Here is a 27352-nt window from a genome sequence, read left to right on the forward strand (position 1 = left end):
GGGCTCGAGCCGGTTTGCATTGTGTTATTGGAATGGATCCTCTAGATATTGAACCCGGCCCTTGTTGCTGCCAACTCTGACGGGCAGAAGGGTTACATTTTTCATTCTAATAATATGTCTTTACCAATAAAGTAGCCAAAACGAAAGCCATGGAGATAGTTGCTGGATTTGGCTTTGAATATCTTCATATCTGATCTTCTTCTGTCACTTACTATAAAGCAGCTGATGAAGATGATGAGAATTGAAAATGTTACTCTGGCTATTTATTTTGCACAGGAAACCTTAACTCTGGCATTCCTTACTTTTGAATGCTTGACCTTGTAACATTAATGTTCTTTTAATGTATCTTTCTGTATGCAACCTTTATACATATGGTCACATTCCACTGTTCATCTTAAAACTGAATCTACTCTTGTACTTTGTACACATTAGGGTCCTGATTTTGCAAAGATTATTCACATGCTTAACTCTATTCATATGGTACCATTGATTTCATGGGACTGCTCCTGTATAAAGATAAGCATGTGCATAAGTCTTTGCAAGATTAGAAATTAAATTATTACTTTGGGCTTAAACAGTAAACTCTTTAGAAGTGCCCGCTTGTAACTGTCTTCTTAATGGCTCATGTGAGGATGTACTCTGTTTTGGACTCTATTCCGTAATGGGTTGCAAGTTACAGTATTTTTTGTTGTTGTTGTTCTGGATCCCAGCAACAAGCAAGAAATACTGCCTCAAAGTTCTGAATGGCCTGCTTCACAGTCATCATTGTACATTTTATGTTTTCCTCTTTTCTTTAATATCTGCCACCTCTCAGTGCTGTTTCCTGTAGGTAGCACTCCTGTCTTACTTGACAAGGGAAAAGACTCTCCCCATCTCCTGCCCTGTCTGTCAAGGCTTATTACAAATGACATAATCACTATCCTTGACTAATGGATGATGGTGGGACTTTGGCCACTGCGGTTTAAAGATTGTGGGGAATTATAGCTTAGCTGTCTGAAAATAATATAGGATTTTCAACAGTGAAATAAGTGTTTGAAATTCTAATTTTATAAGTGGATACTTCAAAAACTATTTGACGTTTAATCCATATTTATTCCACCAGCACAAAAAGAAAATTATCATTACTTAGTGAAGAAAGGAATAATCTCTGTTCTTTCTATTTGCATTATGCTTCAATTCTATTTTTTATGAAAAGAAGGTAGATTTAGTCCGGAGGTAGCTAAAATGTGGCTTGTGGGATGAAGATAGGCTGCTAGCCTGCTGTAGACTTTCTCTTTAATATAGATGTGTGACCAATGACTATCGCAGGTTCCAATATAAATCTCCATCTTGAATCAAGTGACCACACCTCTCTGCTCAAGGCTGAGCACTGAACGGTGAGGTCTGTATAAGCTATGGACTGCACTTCAGCGCTGTTACTGTGTTGGTTGCACTTATGTATCACAGAGGAGAGCTATTGTAGTCTGCTCGGTTTTATGAAAATTAGGTTTGGTCCTTAAGCTTCTGGCAAGTTACCTGCGTGGCCCTTGATTGGATGGTTTGTGTTCTCATGTTCCTCCTGCCACTGCATTAGACTCTGATGTAATTTAACCTTTATCTTAATCCCAGCAGGTAAAATCCTGGCCTCTTTGAAGTCCATGGCAAAATTCCCATTGGCTTCACTGTGGCTAGAATTTCATCCATCATATATCTTTTTTTTGAAGAAATGGTCTAGCCTTTAGATGTTCTGATTCAGTTGACAAAAATATGTGGTAAAGTACTAACAAGGAGACGGCTGGATACTCTAAATAGCAGATGAACTGCTTTTAAGTGAGATTGGCCTTCAAATTGAGGAGAACTTGCACATGTATTTGATTTTAAGACCTCAATCTTTTTTTATCTTTCCTATGTGTTCTGTGAGATGCTTGCACTGAATGAGAGCTGCTTCTTTGAGTATTGTCCCTATGGGTGCTCCACTGTAGGAGTATGTGCGCCCCTGCACCTCTAATTGGAGATTTCTGGTAGCAGCGTCCCTTGAGCCTGCGCATGTGCTCTCCCTCTCTGGTGGTCTGCCCCGAGGCCTCCCTCCTAGTCTGCCTGGAAGCTATCTAGCACTGCACCAGTGAACCCCCCTCACTTTCTTCTCCACTACCTTTGGCCTCCAAGGGAGCGAGCAGTCGTCCCTTCCTTATCTGTGTTGTTAGCATAAGTAGTAGTTTTTTGTTTCTTTTGTTCTCCTTAATAGTTAGGTGTTTTTTTTTAACTCCTTTGGGATTAAAAAAAGAGACAAAGAAAAAAATTTCCTGCCCTGTCTAGTGCGCCCCTCCCCCCCATCATTTAGTAGACCCTAAGTACCCTTTTTTTCCCCCTTCAACTGAAAAAAAAGAGCAAAGACATTCCTCACTGCTAGCCCCCACCAAGGGCATGCCCAGCTCTCCATTCTCCAAGAGGTGCCTCTCCTGCTGTAAGGAGTTGATTCCTGTAAGGGCTAGACACGCTTACTGTGCCTGGGGGAGCCTCACAGAAGTGCTTAACCTGCCACAGCTAAAATGAAAGCAGTCTCGCAGGAACTGAGAGCTGAAGTTAAAACTCCCCCTTATGGAGAAAGCCCTTCAGTCTCCTGGGGACTCCAGTGCTGACCCCGGATCATCCCCGGAGCCTTTAACTTCAAAGGGGATAGAGCAGTGGGGAAAAACCAGCAGACTCCTCCTGGTAAAGGCTCAAAAAGGGGTCCGAGTCATTGGCCAGCCAGAGGGGCTGCCCCGTGTGGCCACCTGGGTACCGATGGCACCAGAAGCAGGGTACCCAGAAGGGAGCCTCTGCTGTGATCTCCACTCTGCACTGCACCACCTGGAGAAGCCAGGGGCTCCTGCAGTCAGGCTCTGAGGCAATGGTGCCGCCCCCTGAGAAGACAGACAATTACCATACCCATCTCTAAAAAAAGGCACAGAGAAACCCTTTGGTACCATGTGCGACAAAACTCCCATCTCGGGAGTGCTCTGCTCTGAGAGGGAGAGCACATTAGCCTTTTTCCAGTCATCTGGGACTTCCCCGGTTCGCCACGAGTTTTCAAAGATAATGGCCAATGGCTCTGCAATCACAGCCGCCAATTCCTTCAGCACTCTCGGATGCAACTCGTCCGGCCCCATGGACTTGTGCACGTCCAGCTTTTCTAAATAGTCCCTAACCATCTCTATCTCCACAGAGGGCTGGCCATCTCTTCCCCATACTGTGCTGCCCAGTTCTGGGAGCTGACCTTGTTCGTGAAGACAGAGGCAAAAAAAGCATTGAGTACATTAGCTTTTTCCACATCCTCTGTCACTAGGTTGCCTCCCTCATTCTAGCCCTACAGCACATTTCTCCTCATCTCCACCAGATGAGACTGTACTGCCTCTCCCTCCCCCATCACTAGGTGATGATTTTAAGAACTTTCTGGATCTGACTGTGATGGTGCCCCCCATAAGGCTTTATGGAAATATACTTATGAATGTATCTATGACATAACTAGAATGTGTTTTATGCCACATATGCCATGTAACATATCTCTGTAAAGGTTATGATTCACTGAATCTATTAATCCTATCTGTATGAATGTATCATTTTTGTATTCAAAGTTATGAATATTGGCTGCATACTTGTTTGATTCTGAGTAGGTTTTAGTGAACCAGACTATTGTCAGTAAGTGCCCAATCAAGAAGCCCTTAAGCCAACAATGAATTTGGAGATGCCAATCCACATCTGGGGCATTCCCAGGAATGTGGCTTGGCTAGTAAGGAAATCAGTCATGCATGGACATGTGACTTTCCCAGGTGACTCCAAAACTCCATTTTGTAGCTGGACTTTGCATAGGAGAGAGGAGGGGGTCTGCACCCACAAGAGAGTCTATTTAAACCCCTAGGAGACCCCTCCATTTTGTCTTCAGCTGGCTAAAGAGAGAGCCTCTCCACCCCCAACGATACCTGAAAGAAACTGGAACAAAAGACAGTAATTACAGGGGGTGTGAGTGATTGCTGGACCCAGACTAGAAGGAGACTAGACTGTAAGTTTACTGGGTGAGGATTTTATCTGTATTCAGTTTTATTACTGTACTAGACTTAGACTTGCATGTTTTATTTTATGTTGCTTGGTAATTCACTTTGTTCTGTCTGTTACTACTTGGAACCACTTAAATCCTACTTTCTGTATTTAATAAAATCACTTTTTACTTATTAATTAACCCAGATTATGTATTAATACTTGGGGGGGGAAGGGGGCAAACAGCTGTGCATATCTCTGTCAGTGTTATAGAGGGCGAACAATTTATGAGTTTACCCTGTATAAGCTTTATACAGGGTAAAATGGATTTATTTAGGGTTTGGACTCCATTGGGAGTTGGGCATCTGAGTGTTAAAGACAGGAACACTTCTGTAAGCTGCTTTCAGTTAAGCCTACAGCTGTTGGGACGTGTTTCAGACCTGGGTCTGGGTTTGCAGCAGGTTGGCGGGTCTGGCTCAAACCAGGCAGGGCACTGAAGTCCTAAGGTGACAGGGCAGGAAAACAGAAGGAGTCTTGGCACATCAGGTGGCAGCTCCCAGGGGGTTTCTGTGATCCAACCCATCATACTTACCAAGAGGGTGGCAGATGAGCTTCAGATTCCCCAACAGGAGGTGGCAGATACACATCACAAGTTGGTGGATATTCTGCACACCTCCTCTTCCTCTAGAATTGCCCTCCCAATTAATGAGTTGATTCTAGATCCTCTAGAACCAAAATCATCTGGCAGACACCAGCCTCCATCGCACCAACCAGCAACAGAGCCAAAAATAATTTAAAAAAAAAAAGTACATCCCTTCCAAAGAGAGAGACTTTGTTTCAGCATCCACAACCCATCCCCATCATAGTGGATGTCGTTAAGGCATGAAGCAAGCAACATAATGCCAAGTCGACCCCATACAATCGGGCTTGACAAGATGGCATATTTGTCGGTGACATTACCATTTAGAGTCGCAAATTACCAGACTGTCATGGCCAAATACAATTTTATTAATTATGGAAAACTCAGTGCATTTCTAGAACATTTACTGGAGACACAAAAGGAACAGTTTCAGACCTTTCTTAGAGACTGGTGCTAGAGACAGCATTGGATGTAGCTGATATACGCCCGGTTTCCATGACAGTGGTACTGAGGCGGGCTTCTTGGCTACACCTTTCTGGATTGCCCAAAGAACTGCAGAACACTTCCAGTTTGAGGGGCCCAAAATCTTTGCAGAGAAGACAGATTCTTCTCTCCACATCCTCAAGGATTCCCGAACCACATTACACTCCCTAGGAATCTAAACTGCGGGACAGAAGAGAAGATATACCTCTCAGCCACAGCACAGGTCACAATCTCCTCAATAACCACCATCTCAATTCTGTTACAAGCCACGGTGTAAGAGGCCCAGGGCTCAAAAACGGAAGCAGTCTGCACCCCAGTCCACCCCAGGCACCTCAAACTGCCTCTTCTAAGCATTTTTGATGGTTTGGTCGAGGTCATGAACAATTCTATCTTGCAACATCAGCTGTCACCTACACACCTATCACGCCTCTTCAGAAGTCGTCTGGCCCTACTTCACAGCAGTTAGGAGATTATCACATTTGACAGATGGATCCTGGAGATCATTTTGAAGAGTTACGCCATTCAATTAATATCCCTTCTCCCATTCCAACCTTTCTTTTCCGTCCCCCTTCAGAGACCCTTCTCATGAGAGCCTACTTCATCAGGAGTATCATTTGTTATGCCTAGGGGCCATTGAACCAGTCCCGGTGCAGCTTGGGAGCAAAGGGTTTTACTCTCATTATTTCCTGATCCCCAAGGCAAAGGGAGGTTGGAGGCTCATTCTAGATCTAAGGGCATTAAATGCAGGAAGGCGCAGACATTCAAGATGGTCACACTAGCACCCATTATTCCAGCTCTAGAGCAAGGTTATTTATTTCCAGCTCTCAACCTACAAGATGTCTACTTCCATATCTCGATACAACAATCGTACAGGAGATTTCCTACGGTTTACCTTTGGGGCAAGACCATTGCAAGTACAGCCTGCTCCACCCACAGTTCTCTCCATTGTAGTGGTGCACTAACCCCGGTACAGCAACTGGAGTTTATCAGCACCAACCTTGATGCAGTACAAGCAAGAGCATTCCTCCTGCTATGCAGACTCACCACCCTGGGACAGTTGCTTCCCTAATAGGCTGGGGAGCTCATCTGCACAACCACAAGGTTCAGGGTAAATGGCCTTCCACAGAAGTGACCTTCCGTACCGCTCTTTTGGAGCTAAGGGCTGTCGGGAACGCCTCTGCACACTTTCTGCCGTTCTAGAACACCCACACAAAAGTCATGATGGACTTAATATGACCTGTATGTTTTACATAAATCACCAAGGGGGTGCCAGATCTCCCTCCCTCTGCAAGGAAGCACTCAAACTTTGGAACTGGTGCATCCATCACAATGTGCTCATCTCAGCTGTCTATCTACCAGGGATACAGAATGTGACAGCCGACAGTCTCAGTTGGAATTTTTGTCACGACCATGAGTGGGTACTGAACTCAGAAGTGCTTCAAGATATATTTGCCCTTTGGGCAACCCTGACTATGGATCTCTTGACTAATTACTGGAACAAGATATGTCCTCATTACTGCCCCCGGGCCAGCCTAGGGAAACATTCACTGGGAGATGCCCTCATCCTCCCATGGGACATGGCTCTCTTGTATGCCTTTTCCTAGTTTCCTCTTCTATCCAAGATTCTGTTGAGAATTCAGTGAGCCACAAAGAGAGTTATTCTGATTGCCCCTCCTGGCCATAACAAGTCTGGCTTTCTTAGCTGACACAGATGGCAATATGCCCTCCTGTTCCTCTTCGGTCCATTCCTCACCTACTTTCTCAATGCAGTGGGCTGATCCTTCACCTCAACCTGTGGGTCTTCCACCTCCAGGCTTGGCTCCTTCTTAGTTCCAAGACTTAGAGGCAGAATGCTCTGACGAGCTGAAAGACGTGTTGCTACACAGCCAAAAGTTGACCACTCGACATACTGAACTACAAAATGGAAACTATTCCAAGTTTGTTATTCTAAACACAGAGACCCAACCACATCTTCCCTCCCTCTGATTTTGCACTACATTTTAGACCTCAAGAGGTCAAAACTCTCACCCAGCTCCCTTAGGGTACATCTCGTGGTGAAAATTGCTTTCCACTGCTAGGTAGACAGGTACTCGGTGTTTGCTCACCTGCTGATGTGTACATTTCTTAAGGGCATTGGGAATCTCTTCCTGCATGTGACACCAACTGCTCCAGCCTGGGACCTTAACCTAGTTCTCAGGGCTTTGACTAGATCTCCCTCTGAGTCTATGGCAACTTTCTCTCTCTTACATCTATCCATGAAGACAGCATTTCTAATTTTCATCACCTCAGCTAGGCACATGGGAGAAATAGCGGCCCTGATGGCCAACCCACCGTTCATGGCCTTTTTTAAAGACAAAGTAACTCTAAAGCCATATCCCAAGTGTCTCCCTTCTTTCTCTGCACTTTCCATATGAATCAACAGATCCATCTCCCTGTTTTTCCCCAAAAACCATGTTGTGACAACAGGGAGATGATTCTGCATATGCTAGATGTTAGAAGGACACTAGCATTCTACTTGGACAGGACTAAGGACTTTAGGCAATCCCCTAAACTCTTCCTTTCATCCACAGAAAGATCCAAAAGCTCTGTGATAACGGCTCAAAGACTATCCAAATGGGTCTCTGGTTGCATTAATCGCTGTTATCAAAGGCGCAAACTGCTTCCATCCAGAGTCCATAAGCATTCCATGAGATCAATTTCTACCTTGGTCACATTCCTTAAAGATATCCCTATCTCAGTAATCTATAGAGCAACGACTTGGGCCTCAGCCCATACTTTCACAGAACATTATGCGATCACTGAAGATTTGGCCTTCGACTCCAGAGTGGAGTCTGTTACTTCAGAGAGTACTCTGCAATCCCAGCCTCCAGTCCTGGGTACTGCTCGGGAGTCCCCTACAGTGGAGCACCCAGAGGGACACTACTTGAAGAAGAAGAGGAAGTTACTCACCTTGTGCAGTAACGATGGTTCTTCGAGATGTGTCTCCCAATGGATGCTCCACAACAGCCCTCCTCCCCTCTACTTTGGAGTACTGCTCTGTGGTGGAGAAGGAAGTGAGCGGGGTTAGATAGCCTCCAGGCAGACCATGAGGGAGGGAGAGCACATGCACAGGCTCAACGGACGCTGCTACCAAAAATCTCCGATTAGAAGCTCACGGGCACACGTACACCTACAGTGGAGCACCCATAGGGGCACACATCTCGAAGAACAATTGTTACTGCACAAGGTGAGTAACTTCATCTTCCTTATTCTCTTCCTAGTTGATGATATTGCCTTTAAAGTTAACATCACAACCTCATAACTTCAGAGGTGTTTTCAGGGTAACAGATTATAGCCCAGTTTTCAAATTTGGGCATCTATGTTAGACACTCAGATCCTGCATTTGGATGCTCTAAGTGGCAGTTAAACACCTATCTACGGTACCTGTATGGTACTGATTCCAGCACCTCTAAAGTTCTGCATTTAGGTGCTCTTATTGGAAAAATGGGCTCTTTTATGTCACAAAAAGTGCTAGATTTTAACTTTTTATTGCAGGATCGAAAACAGGAGAAGCAGGGTTTTAACGGAATAAATTCATATCTAATCACAAATCTGTGAAATAGCAGCAGTGGGAATATAGGGAGTGACTGGCTAATAAATTACCTTGTGTATATGCATCCTTTTCCAGTTTGTTCCACTGTAAAAGCCTCTGTTTAGGTTAAATATAGCATTGTTTGTAGGTGAAAAAGTAATTTGGCTAGAATAACAAAATAATATCCAGATAATATCTATCAATATATATTTATGATGCTTTAGTGCCTTCTTCTCCATGTGAACAGCTTAGAGTGCTTTAATGATGGGGTAGTTTGCCTCTTAAAGGCAGTGATGCCTGGTGGTCAACCTACCCCGTTATGTGGCATGGTCCTTTTAAGATTTCTAAAGGTCCAGTGTATATATACAAGGGACTTAGGAGATACTGAGAGGAAGAGGTGCCTGGAATAAGTGGTTCTTGGGAGCAAATCCCATCATTGTATTTTTAAGGTCCAGGAGCCTTGCAGAGAAAGCAGGGTAAGGCTCCTCTCTCACCCAACCAATTGGGGATGAGCTGGGAGAAGGGGACCAGCATAAATGCTGCTTCCTCCCCTATAGCAGGGCAGAAATTTAGCAGGAGAAGCTTGGCCTGCTGAACCTTCTGATCCTAAGGACTAATTGTGCGGGTGAGGGGAAAAAGCAAGCTGAGGAGGAACGCAGCTCCAAGGAGGAGAGCTGGGGACTGGTGTTTTGAGAGAGCAGGCCAGGACTCTTACATGGACCCAGAGGGAATGACCTGGGGCAACTAACCAAAGTGAGTTACACTTGGGAGAAAGGTTTAATAAAACACAGGGGTACATATCTTGAACCAACTTGGTCAGGGTAACTGAAAGAACCTGAGGGGCCCTGAGTGTGATGCACCTGTATGGCCCCAAAAGGCCACAAGGGTATATGTTGGAGGGCAGCACCTCATATCATAAGACAAATAGAATTAAGTTGTGGAGAACTCCCCCTCAGACAAAGTATAAACTGCAAGACTAGTCTTGAAATGATCCAGGCATTTTAACCAGGAGGAAACCCCCCAAGCAATCCAATGTGTGTTTTACCGTTTATGCTATTTGCTTATTTTTTGTATTTTTATTCAACTGTTAGTTTCACTTCAAGTGCTAGTTTCACTTTCTGGTTCTTCAAACATTTGAAATATTTCAGATACAGCTGCTGCAAAGGAATGTGTGACATCTTGCTTCATTCAAACTTCATCTCTTCTGTAAGAGAGAAACTATATACCCTGTAAGCAGGCAAAGTGTCACCTGGTGGATAAGGTGTAAAAACCCCAAAACAAAAAAAAAACAACCCAGTTTTTCAGGCTGTCTGGGTTCTGCCTTCAGGCTTTTATTCTTCAGGGTTTTTGAAGAGCTATAGCTTAGAGTCGACAATCAAAGTAAACTGATTTTACACATTTCCAGAAAGCAAAACCAGAACCGCTCTGTCTGGGCCATTATCTCAGCTGTGTAGCAATTGGATGTGACATGTTCCCTGCTGCAAGTCGTTCCCTCCTGTCTCCCAAGCAGCCATTGAGAGAATGTCTTCCTGTTGGGAAACACAATAGGCTTACACTTTCCATCCCCCCTCCCCACATTATATTGCTGATACCTGGAAGTGCCCTAGCACTTGGTCACATACCTATATTCTCCAGGTGGGCACTAATTCTCTTTAATTGCTATAGAAAAACATTTGTGGTGTGTATATACTATATTGAATAACTTTCACTCTGTTTTGAATATGACTTCTCCTACTGCCCCTTTGCATGGAGTTAGGTGAATAGAGCATGTGTAGGATTAAGCCTTAACTCCTATTTAAGTGAATGAAACTTTTGTGTGTTAAAGGGCTGAGTTATATAGCCCTCAGGTAGTAAAGTTGTAGGGCCACATTAACAAATAAAGGTGTCTAGCAGGGCCGTCCCTAGCCATTTTGGTGCCCTACGCAGCCCCACTGCCCCAAATTTCCTGGTGCCCTACGCAGCTGCGTACTTTGCAAATGGGTAGGGACGGCCCTGGTGTCTAATTTGTGTCAGCATGGTATGGGGAGGGGAGAAAGTAAGCAGGTAGTTGTATGTAGAGAACATGTGTTTGGTCACAAAATAGGTACTTGGATGTACATATACCCATTTGCTCAATAGCATTACGTGTTTTGCCAAGGTTTCAGGGTAACAGCCGTGTTAGTCTGTATTCGCAAAAAGAAAAGGAGTACTTGTGGCACCTTAGAGACTAACCAATTTATTTGAGCATAAGCTTTCGTGAGCTACAGCTCACTTCATCCGATGCATACTGTGGAAAGTGTAGAAGATCTTTTTATGCACACAAAGCGTGAGGTATTTTTTCATGCTTTGTGTGTATAAAAAGATCTTCTATACTTTCCACAGTATGCATCCGATGAAGTGTTTTGCCCACACAGTCACCAGGTTTGTGTCCTTGTGTGTATATTTTGCTTCTGAAATTTGGACTCCTATCCCTAAAAATGGGGTTCTTATTCTGTAGGATATTAAGAACATAAGAGTGGCCATACTGGGTCAGACCAAAGGTCCATCTAGCCTATTATGAACGAGAAGAATGAGGGGGGATTTGATAGCTGCTTTCAACTACCTGAAAGGGGGTTCCAAAGAGGATGGCTCTAGACTGTTCTCAATGGTAGCAGATGACAGAACGAGGAGTAATGGTCTCAAGTTGCAGTGGGGGAGGTTTAGATTGGATATTAGGAAAAACTTTTTCACTAAGAGGGTGGTGAAACACTGGAATGCGTTACCTAGGGAGGTGGTAGAATCTCCTTCCTTAGAGGTTTTTAAGGTCAGGCTTGACAAAGCCCTGGCTGGGATGATTTAACTGGGAATTGGTCCTGCTTCGAGCAGGGGGTTGGACTAGATGACCTTCTGGGGTCCCTTCCAACCCTGATATTCTATGATTCTATGATTATCCTGTCTTCCCACAGTGGCCAATGAACATAACAGGTAATTATCAAGTGATCTATCTCCTGTCGCCCATTCCCAGCTTCTGGCAAACAGAAGCTAGTGACACCATCCCTGTCCATCCTGGCTAATAGCCACTGATGGACCTATCCTCCATGAACTGCTCTATTTTTTTTTAACCATGTTATAGTCTTGGCCTTCACAACATCCTCTGGCAAAGAGTTCCACAGGTTGACTGTGCATTGTGTGGAAAAAATACTTCCTTTTGTTTGTTTTAAACCTGCTGCCTATTAATTTCATTTGGTGGCCCCTAGTTCTTGTGTTACGAGGAGTAAATAACACTACCTTATTTACTTTCTCCACACCAGTCATGATTTTATAGACCTCTTTCATACCCTCCCTTAGTTGTCTCTTTTCCAAGATGAAGAGTCCCAGTCTTATTAATCTCTCCTCATACGGAAGTCATTCCATACCCCGAATAATTTTTGCTGCCCTTTTCTGAACCTTTTCAAATTCCAATATATCTTTTTTGAGATGGGGTGACCACATTTGCTGCAATATTCAAGATGTGGGAGTACTATGGATTTTTATAGAGGCAATGTGATATTTTCTGTCTTATCTATCCCTTTCTTAATGATTCCCAACATTTTGTTTGCTTTTTTGGCTGCCACTGCACATTGAGTGGATATTTTCAGAGAACTATCCACAATGACTCCAAGATCTTTTTCTTGAGTGGTAACAACTAATTTAGACTCCATCATTTTATATGTATAGTTGGGATCATGTTTTCCAATGTGCATTATTTTGCATTTATCAACATTGAATTTCATCTGCCATTTTGTTACCCAGTCACCCAGTTTTGAGAGGTCCTTTTGTAGCTCTTTGCAGTCTGCCTGGGACTTAATTATCTTGAGAAGTTTTGTATCATCTGCGAATTTTGCAACCTCACTGTTTACCCCTTTTTCCAGATCATTTATGAATATGTTGAATAGTACTGGTCCCAGTACAGACCTCTGGGGGACACCACTATTCATCTCTCTCCATTCTGAAAACTGACCATTTATTCCTACTCTTTGTTTCCTATCTTTTAACCAGTTACCAATCCATGAGAGGACCTTCCCTCTTATCCCATGACAACTTACTTTGCTTAAGAGCCTTTGGTGGGGGACACTACCAACTAACATCTATAATTAGTCTGTAATTTCAATCTAAAATCTAGATTTCTGAAAATCTAAATACATAAATATCCACTGGATCCCCCTTATCCACACTCTTGTTGACCCCCTCAAAGAATTCTGGTAGATTGGTGAGGCATGATTTCCCTTTACAAAACCATGTTGACTATTCCCCGACAATATTAGTGCTGTCAGTTCCACAGTTTGGTGTCTTTTTAAAACAAAATCACATTTTTTGCTGCAATTGTTAAGTGCTGCATGTTAAGCAGTATGGAACATATATTTTTGTCCTATATTTGCTTATCAAAAGTATTTAATAATAATTTGTAATAAGTTGTGCTTGGAGGCCCTGTTGTGGATTCTGACCTCATTGTGTTGGGTGCTATACAAACACAGAAGATAAATGTAAGCTCTTTGGGGCAGGGGTTAACATTTTTACCACAGTAGGGCCCATAGACCACAATCACAATTTTGCTAAGTGCTGTAAAATCACATAAAGGGTCAGGCTCTACACAAAGAAATTACAAACTACTTATCGATGTTAGTTGGTAGTGTTCAACAAATTCTGCTTTAGGTCTGCTTTTTAACTCCTTGTGCTGTGTAGGGACATAAAGACATTTTCAGAGTATTTTTTTTTAATAAATAACTCAGAAAGCGAGAGATTAATGTAATCAGACTGGACAGGGCTGGAGAATCAGTAGAAGTGGGTTGATACCAGAACCGAAAGGAAGGCTTCAGGTTTTTATGAGTGTGAGCAAAATGAAGTTCTTAGTGTTAACTATTCACTCCAACTTTAGAAAGCTTTTTTAAACTTCTAAACTGCAGTCTGGTCAAAAATGAAAAATAGACAAGAAATAGTGTTGACAAAAAGAAGATTAGTCATTTGACTGTACAGCAACAGAGGAGTTAAGTGGAAGTTTCAGTCTTGTCATGCATTTTTCATAAACATTCCACTTCATCACACACAGTTAAACAAACAAACAAACAGATTTTAATTAGTGACTGTGGACAGAACATCAACAGCTCTGTACGTGGCAGTGCTGTTGTAATGCTGGCCAATAATCACAGCCCATGTTAATTCCAAAAACTACATACAAATGTTTCTTGGCTACATTTTCAAAGCAGTGTTAGGAAGTTATGTGCACTAATCCTGTAGCAATAACAGGATTTGTGTTTAGAACTCCACAAGCAAAGCTTTGAAAAAATAACTCTAAGGGTGTAATGCAGCAGTTAAAATAATCCCCTACCTCCTATCCTCTGGGAAATATGGGAAACTTTTCAAATATGATTGACACACTTTGGTGAATCCTGACATTAAAATCACCCATCCCCCCCCCAAGGATTTGAGATCATAAATAAATACAAAAGGAAGGTCAGATATTGAAATGGACTTCTGGTTCTTTCCTAATGAGAAAATTTGTCATGAACCCCCCCCATAAAAGTGTTATCTGAGGTAAAGAGAGGTGAGCATTCTCTTTGACTGTTGTATAATGAAAGGAAATGTGATGGCAACTGTACTCTGGCAGGATCTGATCATGTCAGGTGTTGTGCACCACCCCTAAGCTCCTATTTACTTCAGTGCAAGATGAAAACACTCAGTACCTGGCAGAATTGGGCCTTTTTGTTTCCCCTAGCTCAGTGTTTCTCATACTGGGGGTCTTGACCCAAAAAGGGGTTTCAAGACTATTGTGTAGTCATGAGATGGTATGGTATTGCCACCCTTAGTTCTGTACTGCTGCTGGTGGATGCGCTGCCTTCAGAGCTGGTGACTGGAGAGTGATGGCTGCTGGCCGGGCACCCAGCTCTGAAGGCATCACCACTGCCAGCAGTAGTGCAGAAGTAAGGGTGGCATGGTATGGTATTGCTGTATTCCCCCCTCCAGTAGTGTCCTTTATTTGGAAACTTGAAATATGATCATGCTACTTTATACTTTTTGTAAAGGCTTCAGTGCCTTTGCTTGCAGGAATAATGATTACATGCTTCATTTAGTGCTCCTTTGAGTATGTATAGTAATTTGCTACAACTTTTGTGAATGGCTTTTGGTTGTGTTTTCATATATTCATGCACTGAACAAAAATTGGAAGTGAATGCAGTAGTCTATGTAGGAAAATAGAAAATGTGAATCTGAAAACTTTCAACCAAATCTTTTCTCAAGCATAACTCCGGTTTGACTTCAAAGGAAACCAAGACTTGGCCCCGACCTGGAACAGAAAAATTATTCCCTACATTAAGGATTTGAAGAAGCCAATAGGAGTTGAGGGCCTTTAGTATCTTGCGAGAAGCTCTCTGAATCTCACAGGATATGGTTTCCAATTCTGAATTTAAAGCATACTTTGGCTAGTATTAGCTGTGGTTTTTAAAAGACACTTTTCAATAACTATGGCTATAACAGATACATCTATAGATTTTAATCAAATTTGTCATCTCAAGTATTGTTGGCAACCCCTGTTATCACAATACCCTAAATAAAATCCAGTCAATGTGAATAGAAAACATAATAACAAAACATTCCTTTTTGTTTCCACACTGCTCAAACCTGAAGCTTTCTGAGCACCATAAAAATTATGAATTTCAAACAAAAAACATGACCTAATACACCAAAAGTCATTAAACCACTCTTCCTAAACAGATAAATAGCCCCTTCCCCCACAAAGTAAAGGAAATGGGGGAGAAGGGAGAGGGTGAGGGCATTAAACTTGAGATACTGTGGGAACAGATTGCTAATGTACCATTCTTGTTTCTTCTAAGTAGCCTTGTTTCTTCTTCTAAATAGCAAAGCTGCTTTTACTGAAAATGACCAAAAGGTGGCAGTGCTCCATGCACTGTTTATTTGCAAATGTCTCACTTTACAGTGCTTATCATCCACTTTTCTTCAAGTACATCCCAGAAAACTATAGGCTTATAGATATAAAAAAATCCCCTTGTGGCTACATCTGTTTTTTCAAGAAGTATGTTTAATATGTTTTAGCAGGCATTGCCTTTGCTAAAATGCTTCTCTAAAACAGTGTTATTTCTTCATTGTGTACATCCTGCAGTTGTCTCATAGGGCAAGGGCCTGTACCTCTGAAGCCAGACAGTTTTGCCACTGAGTTAGTTGGCAGCAGCATTGGGCCCACAGTGAAAAGCTACTGAAGCTAAAACCTTCTTGATCCCTCCACACAGGCAGAATCCTGGACCCAGGGCTTAGTTCATGTAAAAGCTCCATGCAGGGCATGGTGGCAAAGGTGGCTTCTTCCTACCTTGGCTGTCATGCAGTAACGGAAACGTGCCTGCAGGTGCTATTATAGCTAGCGGTCTGTATTAGCGTTGCCAGGCATGTGGTTTTTGACCGGAACACCTGTGGGAAAAGGGACCCTGGTGGCTCCTGTCAGCACTGCCGGCAGAGCCATTAAAAGTCCGGTCAGCAGCACAGCAGGGGTCTGGGGCTAAGGCAGGCTCCCTCCCTGCCCTAGCTCTGCATGGATCCCGAAGTGGCCACCAGGTCCTTGGAGCGCCGAGGCACATGGGCGGTCAGGGAGGCTGCGCACGCTACCCCTCCTCTCTCCCACTGCTGGCTCTGGAGCTCTCATTGACTGGGAACCGCGACCAATCGGAGCTGCTGGTGTGGCTCCTGCAGGCGCAGAGGGCAGCATGTGAAGCCTCCCTGGCTGCCCATGTGCCTAGGGGTTGCAGGGAGCTGGTGGCCGCTTCCTGGGAGCCAAGGTAAGTGCCTCCGGGACCCTGCACTCTGAAACCCCTCCCACACCCCAATGCCCTGCCCCAGCCCGGAGTCCCTTCCTGCACCCAAACTCCCTCCCGGAGCCTGCACCCTGCACCTCCCTAACCCCCAGCCCAGAGCCCCTTCCTTCACCCCAAACCTCTTATCCCCAGCCCCACCCCAGAGCCTGCACCTTCCCTGCACCCCAACCCCCTGCGCCAGCCCAGAGCCCTCTCCTTCACCCTAAACCCCTCATTTCTGGCCCCACCTGGAGCCTACACCCCCAGCCCAGAGCCCATACCCCACTGCATCCCAGCCCCCTCCTTCACCCCAAACCCTTTTCCCCGGCCCCACCCCGGAGCCTGCACCCCCCCCCCAACTCCCTACCCCAGGGCGGAACCTCTCCCGCACCCCAAACCCCTCATCCCCAGCCTCACCCTAGAGCCTATACCCCCAGCCGGAGTCCTCACTCCCCATAACCCCAACCACCTGCCCCAGCCTGGTGACAGTGAGTGAGGGTGGGAGAGAGTGAGTGATGGAGGGAAAGGGGGAATGGAGTGAGCAGAGGCGGAGCCTCAGAGAAGGGGTGGGGCAAGGGCAGGGCCAGGGCAGGGGTGCATGGGCACTGAAATTCGCTACACAGCATGCAATCAGTGGGCACTATGAAATCCCATACATGATGGTGACTTGACTACCTACTGCGTGGAAAAATGCAGGGTGGATGATCAGTATCCAGACTAGAACATTTGGTTGACTAAGCAGTAGAACTGCCTGAGCCAGTGAAGGCTGACTCATATAAATGGCTGTAATCAACGTGGGGGTCTGATCCTGTTTCCATTGAATGGAAAGGGAACACTAAAGGAATGTGAATTTGGCAGATGCAAATTCATTTTAAATAAGATGTGAATATCTATAGAAAGTTTTCTTGTATTTGCCCAGTTCTCTCCGTCTCGGTTCCTGTATGGGCTAATAACACCTTATTAAAACAACAAAATCAAATCTAACTATTTTTTATTTTACTGTGGATTCTGATAATCTACTTCTTGCATTTCTCATACCTTCTGTAGGGTCCTAGGAAGGGGAGAATTCCTAGATGGTCTGCCTGGGCACTTCTTTAGATGTCTTGGTATTATCTAGCATTGACTGAAATTGTATGTCACTTCTAGCAGTAGAGTCTTGACTTCCAAAAGGTGGTAAAACAAATTTAAAAATAGCAGTCCCACTCGCTGTATAACTCATATGTAGGACATATATTTAAAAAGATACTTGCGGATGGATGAGCAGGTTGGACGTTTCTGTACCATTCTGTCTCTCGCCAAGACATCCAGGAAAATGACTAACCTATTAGGACAATACCTTGTCTTCCTAAGGCCATGTCTACACTACCACTTTTGTCGGTATAAATTATGTCATTCAGGGGTGTGAAAAAACAGACCCTGGGGTGTCACAGTTTACACCAACAGAAGCATCGGTGTGGACAGTGCTATGTCGGTTGGAAAGTGAAAATCCTTTCTGATCTTAAACACAAAAAGTGTTACAAGAAGTGGAAGATTGGACAAATGACCAGGGATGAGTATAAAAATATTGCTCGGGCATGTAGGAGTGAAATCAGGAAGGCTAAATCACACCTGGAGTTGCAGCTAGTGAGAGATGTTAAGAGTAACAAGTAGGGTTTCTTCAGGTATGTTGGCAATAAGAAGAAAGCCAAGGAAAGTGTGGGCCCCTTACTGAATGAGGGAGGCAACCTAGTGACAGAGGATGTGGAAAAAGCTAATGTACTCAATGCTTTTTTTTCCTCTGTCTTCACGAAGAAGGTCAGCTCCCAGACTACTGCACTGGGCAGCACAGCATGGGGAGGAGGTGGCCAGCCCTCTGTGAAGAAAGAAGTGGTTCGGGACTATTTAGAAAAGCTGGATGTGCACAAGTCCATGGGGCCGGATGCGTTGCATCCGAGAGTGCTAAAGGAATTGGCGGCTGTGATTGCAGAGCCATTGGCCATTATCTTTGAAAACTCATGGCGATCAGAGGAAGTCCTGGAAGACTGGAAAAAGGCTAATGTAGTGCCCATCTTTAAAAAAGGGAAGAAGGAGGATCCTGGGAACTACAGGCCAGACAGCCTCACCTCAGTCCCCGAAAAAATCATGGAGCAGGTCCTCAAGGAATCAATTCTGAAGCACTTAGACGAGAGGAAAGTGATCAAGAACAGTCAGCATGGATTCACCAAGGGAAAGTCATGCCTGACTAATCTAATTGCCTTCTATGATGAGATAACTGGTTCTGTGGATGAAAGGAAAGCAGTGGACATGTTATTCCTTGACTTTAGCAAAGCTTTTGACATGGTCTCCCACAGTATTCTTGTCAGCAAGTTAAAGAAGTATGGGCTGGATGGATGCACTACAAGGTGGGTAGAAAGTTGGCTAGATTGTCGGGCTCAACGGGTAGTGATCAATGGCTCCATGTCTAGTTGGCAGCTGGTATCTAGCGGAGTGCCCCAAGGGTCGGTCCTGGGGCCGGTTTTGTTCAATATCTTCATTAATGATCTGGAGGATGGTGAAGATTGCACCCTCAGCAAGTCTGCGGATGACACTAAACTGGGAGGAGTGGTAGATATGCTGGAGGGTAGGGATAGGATTCAGAGGGACCTAGACAAATTGGAGGATTGGGCCAAAAGAAATCTGATGAGGTTCAACAAGGACAAGTGCAGAGTCCTGCACTTAGGATGGAAGAATCCCATGCACCACTACAGACTAGGGACCGAATGGCTCGGCAGCAGTTCTGCAGAGAAGGACCTAGGGGTGACAGTGGACGAGAAGCTGGATATGAGTCAGCAGTGTGCCCTTGTTGCCAAGAAGGCCAATGACATTTTGGGATGTATAAGTAGGGGCATAGCGAGCAGATCGAGGGACGTGATCGTTCTCCTCTATTCGACATTGGTGAGGCCTTGTCTGGAGTACTGTGTCTAGTTTTGGGCCCCACACCACAAGAAGGATATGGAAAAATTGGAAAGAGTCCAGCAAAGGGCAACAAAAATGATTAGGGGTCTGGAACACATGACTTATGAGGAGAGGCTGAGGGAACTGGGATTGTTTAGTCTACGGAAGAGAAGAATGAGGGGGGATTTGATAGCTGCTTTTAACTACCTGAAAGGTGGATCCAAGGAGGATGGATCTAGACTATTCTCAGTGATAGCAGATGACAGGACAAGGAGTAATGGTCTCAAGTTACAGCGGGGGAGATTTAGGTTGGATATTAGGAAAAACTTTTTCACTAGGAGGGTGGTGAAACACTGGAATGCGTTACTTAGGGAGGTGGTGGAATCCCCTTCCTTAGAAGTTTTTAAGGTCAGGCTTGACAAAGCCCTGGCTGGGATGATTTAGTTGGGGATTGGTCCTGCTCTGGGCAGGGGTTTGGACTAGATGACCTCCAGAGGTCCCTTCCAACTCTGATATTCTATGATTCTATGACATAGCTACCGCCACTCATGGAAGTGGTTTTATTATGTTGACTGGAGAATTTGCTCCTGTCTGCATAGAGCAGCTACATGAGCAATCTCACAGTGGCGCAGCTTCAACAGTACAGCTGTGCTGTTGTAAGCTTGCTAGTGTAGACATGGCCTCAGTGTAGTTTTTATCTTTTTGATATGCCTGACTATAACCATATAATTCTCCCTAAAAGTAGACCTTTTCAGGCAGGGAATTGAGAGCTAAAATTGTAGTGCCATTAGATATAGTATTAGCAGATATGTTTTATGTAATCCTGGCTCATGAATTGTAGGTAGTAAGTCATATAGTTCAAATAGAAAGAAAAAGAGTCTTTGGATTTGTTTCCCCCACCCCCACCCCTGAAGAAAGAACAATGACTTAGTCCTAATCTTCCTTGGAAAGCTATTCAGAATTAGAAATATTTAAAAATAATCTGTGGGAAAAGCATCTTGAAAGATTTAATAGAAAATGTTCTATTCTGTTTGCTTGTTGTGTCCTTTTTTCATTGACCATAACCTTCTTTAAATTTTACATCCTGCTTTGGAATTCTGTATTCAGTGACTGGTTTCCTTGTGTTACCACTGCATAACGAAGTGCATGAAAGTAAAGGCACAAATTCAAGTCATGCGTTCACAGTAACTAACCAGGGACAGATTTTGAAATATACTAATAGGCCAAATGCCCTATTTCTTTTAGCCACAATGCTGAAGCACAGATTAACCTTAGGACCTGTTGATCTATCATATGGTGCAGCCTGATAGTGTAAGAGTGAACTGCCATAAGATTGGTGTGGTACAAGTTGTTTTTTAAACGGTGGAGTGACAAAGAAGAAATTACTTTATTTTTTTCAAAGATGTCAGAAATGCTGGAGTATTAGTTGTGAATATGGTGGAGCATAAAAACTTCCATAGTGGATTAGATCAATGTGTCATCTAATTAGATATCTAGCTTTTGAAGAAGGCTTAAAATCCTTATAATACACCTATTGTAATTGTGAAATACTGCAAGTCAAGGGCCTGATCCAAATCCCAGTGAAGTCAAGAGGAATCTTTCAATTGACTCTGTTGGGCTTTGGGACCGGGGAAGATTTTCTTCCTGAACCCATCTAGTGATCATATTATTCCTTGAAATATGAGGTTTGTTAAATATTTGTATCCTATATTCCAGAATCTATTCTTAGTTGAACAGAGATAATCCTTTTTTAAAAATTACATTGCTGACTTCAATATCATTGAGTAACAGCAGTGAGTTCCACATGGCATTTTTTGTCTATAAATGCAGTGGTGGTGGTGAGTTGTAGATTTTTATTTTGAAAACATGATTATTTTCAGCATGTAGGTGACCTATTTTCCTCTTAAGTGGCACTGATTCAGCAAAACATGTAAACTTGCATTTAACTTCAAGCAAGAGAGCCCTGATTCAGCTGGGTACTTAAGTGTGTGCCTGTCTGTATGCATATGACTAATCCCATTGTCTTTAATAGGACTATTCACAGGCTTAATGATAGGCATGCACTTAAGTATCTTGCTCAATTAGAGTCATGAGTACTTCCATTGACAACTTTGAGTCCCACTGAGTGCTTTGCTGAATTGGGGCCAATATGTATAAATATGGCAGTTTCTTTTGACAATAAACTGAGTACCACCTGGTTACAGAGAGGAGGATATTCTGTTTTTATTCTTCTTCTAATTTATACTGGGATAAATTACAAACATGAGAAATATGTATTCTATTATAATGGAATGATCACAGATGAAGTCCCTGGTTGATGTTGAGGCACAAAGAGGCAAAGTCATCATTGATCCAACTGTGGACACTGTGAGCAAATGACCCAATTATTTTGTGGTTCTTTTTGATTTCATCAGATGAGGAAGTGTCTCTTTTTATTTGTTAAATGTCTGTATAACACTATGTCTGTATAAAATGTATTTCATAAAAGATATTCACTGTGTCTGTCCCTTGGTGGATAGATACTTAGCACACATGACATAAAGTTGTAATTAGAGATGGAGAATATCTATGTAATTGAGACCATCTGTCATAAAAATAAAGGGAAAGGTAACCACCTTTCTGTATACAGTGCTATAAAATCCCTCCTAGCCAGAGGCAAAACCCTTAACCCATTACAAGTGAAAGAAGCTAGGATAACCTCGCTGGCACCTGACCCAAAACGACCAATGAGGGGACAAGATACTTTCAAATCTGGAGAGGGGGGAAACAATGGGTTCATCTGTCTGTGTCTCCTTGCCAGGAACAGATCCGGAATGCAGCCTTACAATTCCTGTTAAGTTAGTAAGTAATTTAGCTAGAACATGCATTAGATTTCCTTTTGTTTAATGGCTGGTAAAATAAACTGTGCTGGATGGAATGTATATTTCTGTTTTGTGTCTTTGTGTAACTTAAGGTTTTGCCTAGAGGGATTCTCTATGTTTTGAATCTGATTACCCTGTAAGGCAGGGGTCGGCAGCCTTTTAGAAGTGGTGTGCCGAGTCTTCATTTATTCACTTTAATTTAAGGTTTCGCGTGCCAATAATACATTTTAACTTTTTTAGAAGGTCTCTCTCTATAAGTCTATATATTATATAACTAAACTGTCATATGTAAACAAGTTTTTTCAAAATGTTTAAGAAGCTTCATTTAAAATTAAATTAAAATGCTGATTTTACACCGCCGGCCTGCTCAGCCCGCTGCTGGCTTGGGGTTCCATTCACCTAGGCCAGCAGCGGGCTGAGCGGGGCCTGTGGCCGGGACCCCGGCTGGCAAGGGGCCGGCAGCCAGAACCCCAGATCGGCAGTGGGCTGAGCGGGGCCGGCGGTCGGGACCCCAGACCAGCAGTGGGCTGAGCAGCTCAGCCTGCTGCCGTTCAGCCCGCTTGCCAGTCTGGGGTTCCGTCCATGGGCTCCTGCCAGCCAGGGTCCCAGCTGCCAGCCCCGCTCAGCCTGCTGCCAGTCTGGGGTCCCAGCCCTATCCACATAGAGTAGGTACCTACCTTATCCCTGGTTCTAGCCATTCTCTTCCTCTCTCTGCACTGAGATGAAGGTGGGAGTGCGCTGAGAACAGGGCTAGGGGTGAAGGAGCAGGCTGGGGGTTGGGGTGCAGGGTCTGGCCAGGAGCTAGAAGGAGGGAGGGGGCTCAGGGTTGGGGCAGGAGGTTTGGGTGTGGAGTACTTACCTGGGCAGCTCCCATTTGGTGTGAGGGGTGCAGGTGGGAATGTGTGTGTGTGCAGGAGCTCCCATTTGGTGCTCAGGGTGGGGGTGGGGAAGTGGGGGGTGCAAGAGTCAGGGCATGGGGCATGTGGGGGGGTGCAGGAGTCATGGCAGAGGGCTGGGGGGGCTGGGTATGTGTGGGGGGTGCCGGAGTCAGGGCTGGGGTTGTGCAGGGGTTCAGGGGTCAGGGCAGAGGGCTGGGGTGTGTGAGGGGGGTGCAGGGGTCAGGGCGGTGGGCTGGGGTTGTGGGGATGCTCCCAGCCCCCTGCCCTGAGCAGCTCATGGCAGGGGGCTGGAGGGGATATGACTATTCCACCCCCTTCCCCAAGGTCCCTGGAGCAGAGAGCGCACTGCGGCTCCGCTTTTCCCTCTCCCCTCTGTAGCAAGGGCCATCAGCTGATCGGCTGCAGGGAGGGAGAGGAGGAGGGGCAGGAACCCAGCACGCTGGGGGAAGAGGCGGGGAGAGGGGCAAGCTTGCTTGCCCTGCAAGGAGAGAGCAATGGGCGGAGGGCGGAGAAGAGCAGGGCAGGATTTTTAATGGCATGCTGCTGTCTGCCAGGGTAGGCAGGGGTAGACAGACAGCAGCGTGCCATTAAAAATTGGCTCGCGTGCTGTCTTTGGCCCGCATGCCATAGGTTGCCGACCCCTGCTGTAAGATATTTACCATCCTGATTTTACAGAGGTGATTCTTTTACCTTTTCTTTAATTATAATTCTTCTTTTAAGAACCTGATTGATGTTTTCATTGTTCTTAAGATCCAAGGGTTTGGGTCTGTGTTCACCTGTACAAATTGGTGAGGATTCTTATCAAGCCTTCCCCAGGAAAGGGGCTGTAGGATTTGGGGGGATATTTTGGGGGAAGACATCTCCAAGTGGGCTCTATCCCTGTTCTTTGTTTAAAATGCTTGGTGGTGGCAGCATATGGTTCAAATACAAGGCGAAGTTTGTACCTTGGGGAAGTTTTAATCTAAGCTGGTAAGAATAAGCTTAGGGGGTCTTTCATGCAGGTCCCCACATCTGTACCCTAGAGTTCAGAGTGGGGAAGGAACCTTGACACCATCAATAAACTTTCTTTTCCACACAATTATTTGTAATTTTCCTAGCTTGACTTTGTTGATCTTTTCATGAATAATGCCTTTCAAACAGCGATAAATATGAGTGGCTGTCACTGAAGATCTGCTGCATCACATGCCTGAAACTCTCTCTCACCTGTAGTGTGCAAATTACCAATATATCTTCATTCAGATTCACACATACCCAAATAAATTTGTTAGTCTCTAAGGTGCCACAAGGACTCCTAGTTATTTTTGTTCCTACCATGCTTATCATTATTGGTACATCTAAATTAGAACTACTGTTGCACACTTATTTAAAAAAAATGCTTTGATAACCTTCTTGTAATCCAGAGCTTTTTGTTTTTCTGTCTATCTGGATGGCAAGCTCTGGAGCATGGACCATATCTTCCTCTGTTTATGTAAAGCATTGGTCACACTGTTGGTGCATAACAAAGAATAAAAATATTTTCCAGCAATCTCTCTGTCTACCTACCCATCTCTCCCTCCCCCTCTCAAGATTTTCCATTACAGTAATTATCTAAGCCCTGGTCTACACTAGGACTTTAGGTCGAATTTAGCAGCGTTAAATCGATGTAAACCTGCACCCGTCCACACAATGAAGCCCTTTATTTCGACTTAAAGGGCTCTTAAAATCGATTTCCTTACTTCACCCCTGACAAGTGGATTAGCGCTTAAATCGACGTTGCCAGCTCGAATTTGGGGTACTGTGGACACAATTCGATGGTATTGGCCTCCGGGAGCTATCCCAGAGTGCTCCATTCTGACCGCTCTGGACAGCACTCTCAACTCAGATGCACTGGCCAGGTAGACAGGAAAAGAACCGCGAACTTTTGAATCTCATTTCCTGTTTGGCCAGCGTGGCAAGCTGCAGGTGACCATGCAGAGCTCATCAGCACAGGTGACCATGATGGAGTCCCAGAATCGCAAAAGAGCTCCAGCATGGACCGAACGGGAGGTACGGGATCTGATCGCTGTTTGGGGAGAGGAATCCGTGCTATCAGAACTCCGTTCCAGTTTTCGAAATGCCAAAACCTTTGTGAAAATCTCCCAGGGCATGAAGGACAGAGGCCATAACAGGGACCCGAAGCAGTGCCGCGTGAAACTGAAGGAGCTGAGGCAAGCCTACCAGAAAACCAGAGAGGCGAACAGCCGCTCTGGGTCAGAGCCCCAAACATGCCGCTTCTATGATGAGCTGCATGCCATTTTAGGGGGTTCAGCCACCACTACCCCAGCCGTGTTGTTTGACTCCTTCAATGGAGATGGAGGCAATACGGAAGTAGGTTTTGGGGATGAAGAAGATGATGATGAGGAGGAGGTTGTAGATAGCTCACAGCAAGCAAGCGGAGAAACCGGTTTTCCCGACAGCCAGGAACTGTTTTTCACCCTAGACCTGGAGCCAGTACCCCCCGAACCCACCCAAGGCTGCCTCCTGGACCCAGCAGGCGGAGAAGGGACCTCTGGTGAGTGTACCTTTTAAAATGCTATACATGGTTTAAAAGCAAGCATGTGAAAGGATTACTTTGCCCTGGCATTTGCGGTTCTCCTAGATGTAGTCCTAAAGCCTTTGCAAAAGGTTTCTGGGGAGGGCAGCCTTATTGCGTCCTTCATGGTAGGACACTTTACCACTCCAGGCCAGTAACACGTACTGGGGAATCATTGTACAACAAAGCATTGCAGTGTATGTTTGCTGGCATTCAACCAAAATCCGTTCTTTATCTCTCTGTGTTATCCTCAGGAGAGTGAGATATAATTCATGGTCACCTGGTTGAAATAGAGTGCTTTTCTTCAGGGGACACTCAGAGGAGCCCATTCCTGCTGCGCTGTTTGCCTGTGGCTAAACAGAAATGTTCCCCACTGTTAGCCACAGGGAGGGGGGAAGGTTGAGGGGGTAGTCACGCGGTGGGAGGAGGCAAAATGCGACCTTGTAACGAAAGCACATGTGCTATGTATGTAATGTTAACAGCAAGGTTTACCCTGAAAGAGTGTAGCGACTGTTTTATAAAATGTGTCTTTTTAAATACCGCTGTCCCTTTTTTTTTCTCTCCACCACCAGCTGCATGTGTTTCAATGATCATAGGATCTTCTCCTTCCCAGAGGCTAGTGAAGCTTAGAAAGAAAAAAAAATGCACTCGCGATGAAATGTTCTCCGAGCTCATGCTGTCCTCCCACACTGACAGAGCACAGACGAATGCGTGGAGGCAAATAATGTCAGAGTGCAGGAAAGCACAAAATGACCGGGAGGAGAGGTGGCGGGCTGAAGACAGGGCTGAAGCTCAAATGTGGCGGCAGCGTGATGAGAGGAGGCAGGATTCAATGCTGAGGCTGCTGCAGGACCAAACCAGTATGCTCCAGTGTATGGTTGAGCTGCAGCAAAGGCAGCTGGAGCACAGACTGCCACTGCTGCCCCTCTGTAACCAACCGCCCTCCTCCCCAAGTTCCATAGCCTCCACACCCAGACGCCCAAGAACGCGGTGGGGGGGCCTCCGGCCAACCAGCCACTCCACCACAGAGGATTGCCCCAAAAAAAGAAGGCTGTCATTCAATAAATTTTAAAGTTGTAAACTTTTAAAGTGCTGTGCTTAAAGTGCTGTGTGGCATTTTCCTTCCCTCCTCCACCACCCCTCCTGGGATACCTTGGTAGTCATCTCCCTATTTGTGTGATGAATGAATAACGAATGCATGACTGTGAAGCAGCAATGACTTTATTGCCTCTGCAAGCAATGATTAAAGGGAGGAGGGGAGGGTGGTTAGCTTACAGGGAAGTAGAGTGAACCAAGGGGCGGGGGGTTTCATCAAGGAGAAACAAACAGAACTTTCACACCGTAGCCTGGCCAGTCATGAAACTGGTTTTCAAAGCTTCTCTGATGCGTACTGCGCCCTCCTGTGCTCTTCTAACCGCCCTGGTGTCTGGCTGCGCGTAACCAGCAGCTAGGCGATTTGCCTCAGCCTCCCACCCCGCCATAAACGTCTCCCCCTTACTCTCACAGATATTGTGGAGCACACAGCAAGCAGTAATAACAGTGGGAATATTGGTTTCGCTGAGGTCTAAGCGAGTCAGTAAACTGCGCCAGCGCGCCTTTAAACGTCCAAATGCACATTCTACCACCATTCTGCACTTGCTCAGCCTGT

The 27352-nt window shown here is 44.9% G+C and overlaps 1 protein-coding gene across 1 annotated transcript in view; it reads left to right on the forward strand.

Moving 5' to 3' along the window:
• The window catches only part of LOC140910373 (zinc finger and SCAN domain-containing protein 32-like), a 101537-nt gene extending 75173 nt beyond the window's left edge, over nt 1-26364 (forward strand). The window contains exon 2 of the mRNA XM_073341104.1: nt 26277-26364. Within this exon, the coding sequence (XP_073197205.1) occupies nt 26277-26334 (58 nt within the window). The 3' untranslated portion in view covers nt 26335-26364. The remainder of the gene's footprint in view (nt 1-26276) is intronic.
• Nucleotides 26365-27352: the final 988 nt, after the last annotated feature.

The sequence above is a fragment of the Lepidochelys kempii genome, chromosome 4 (assembly GCF_965140265.1).
Source record: "Lepidochelys kempii isolate rLepKem1 chromosome 4, rLepKem1.hap2, whole genome shotgun sequence".
Classification (NCBI taxonomy): Eukaryota; Metazoa; Chordata; order Testudines; family Cheloniidae; genus Lepidochelys; species Lepidochelys kempii.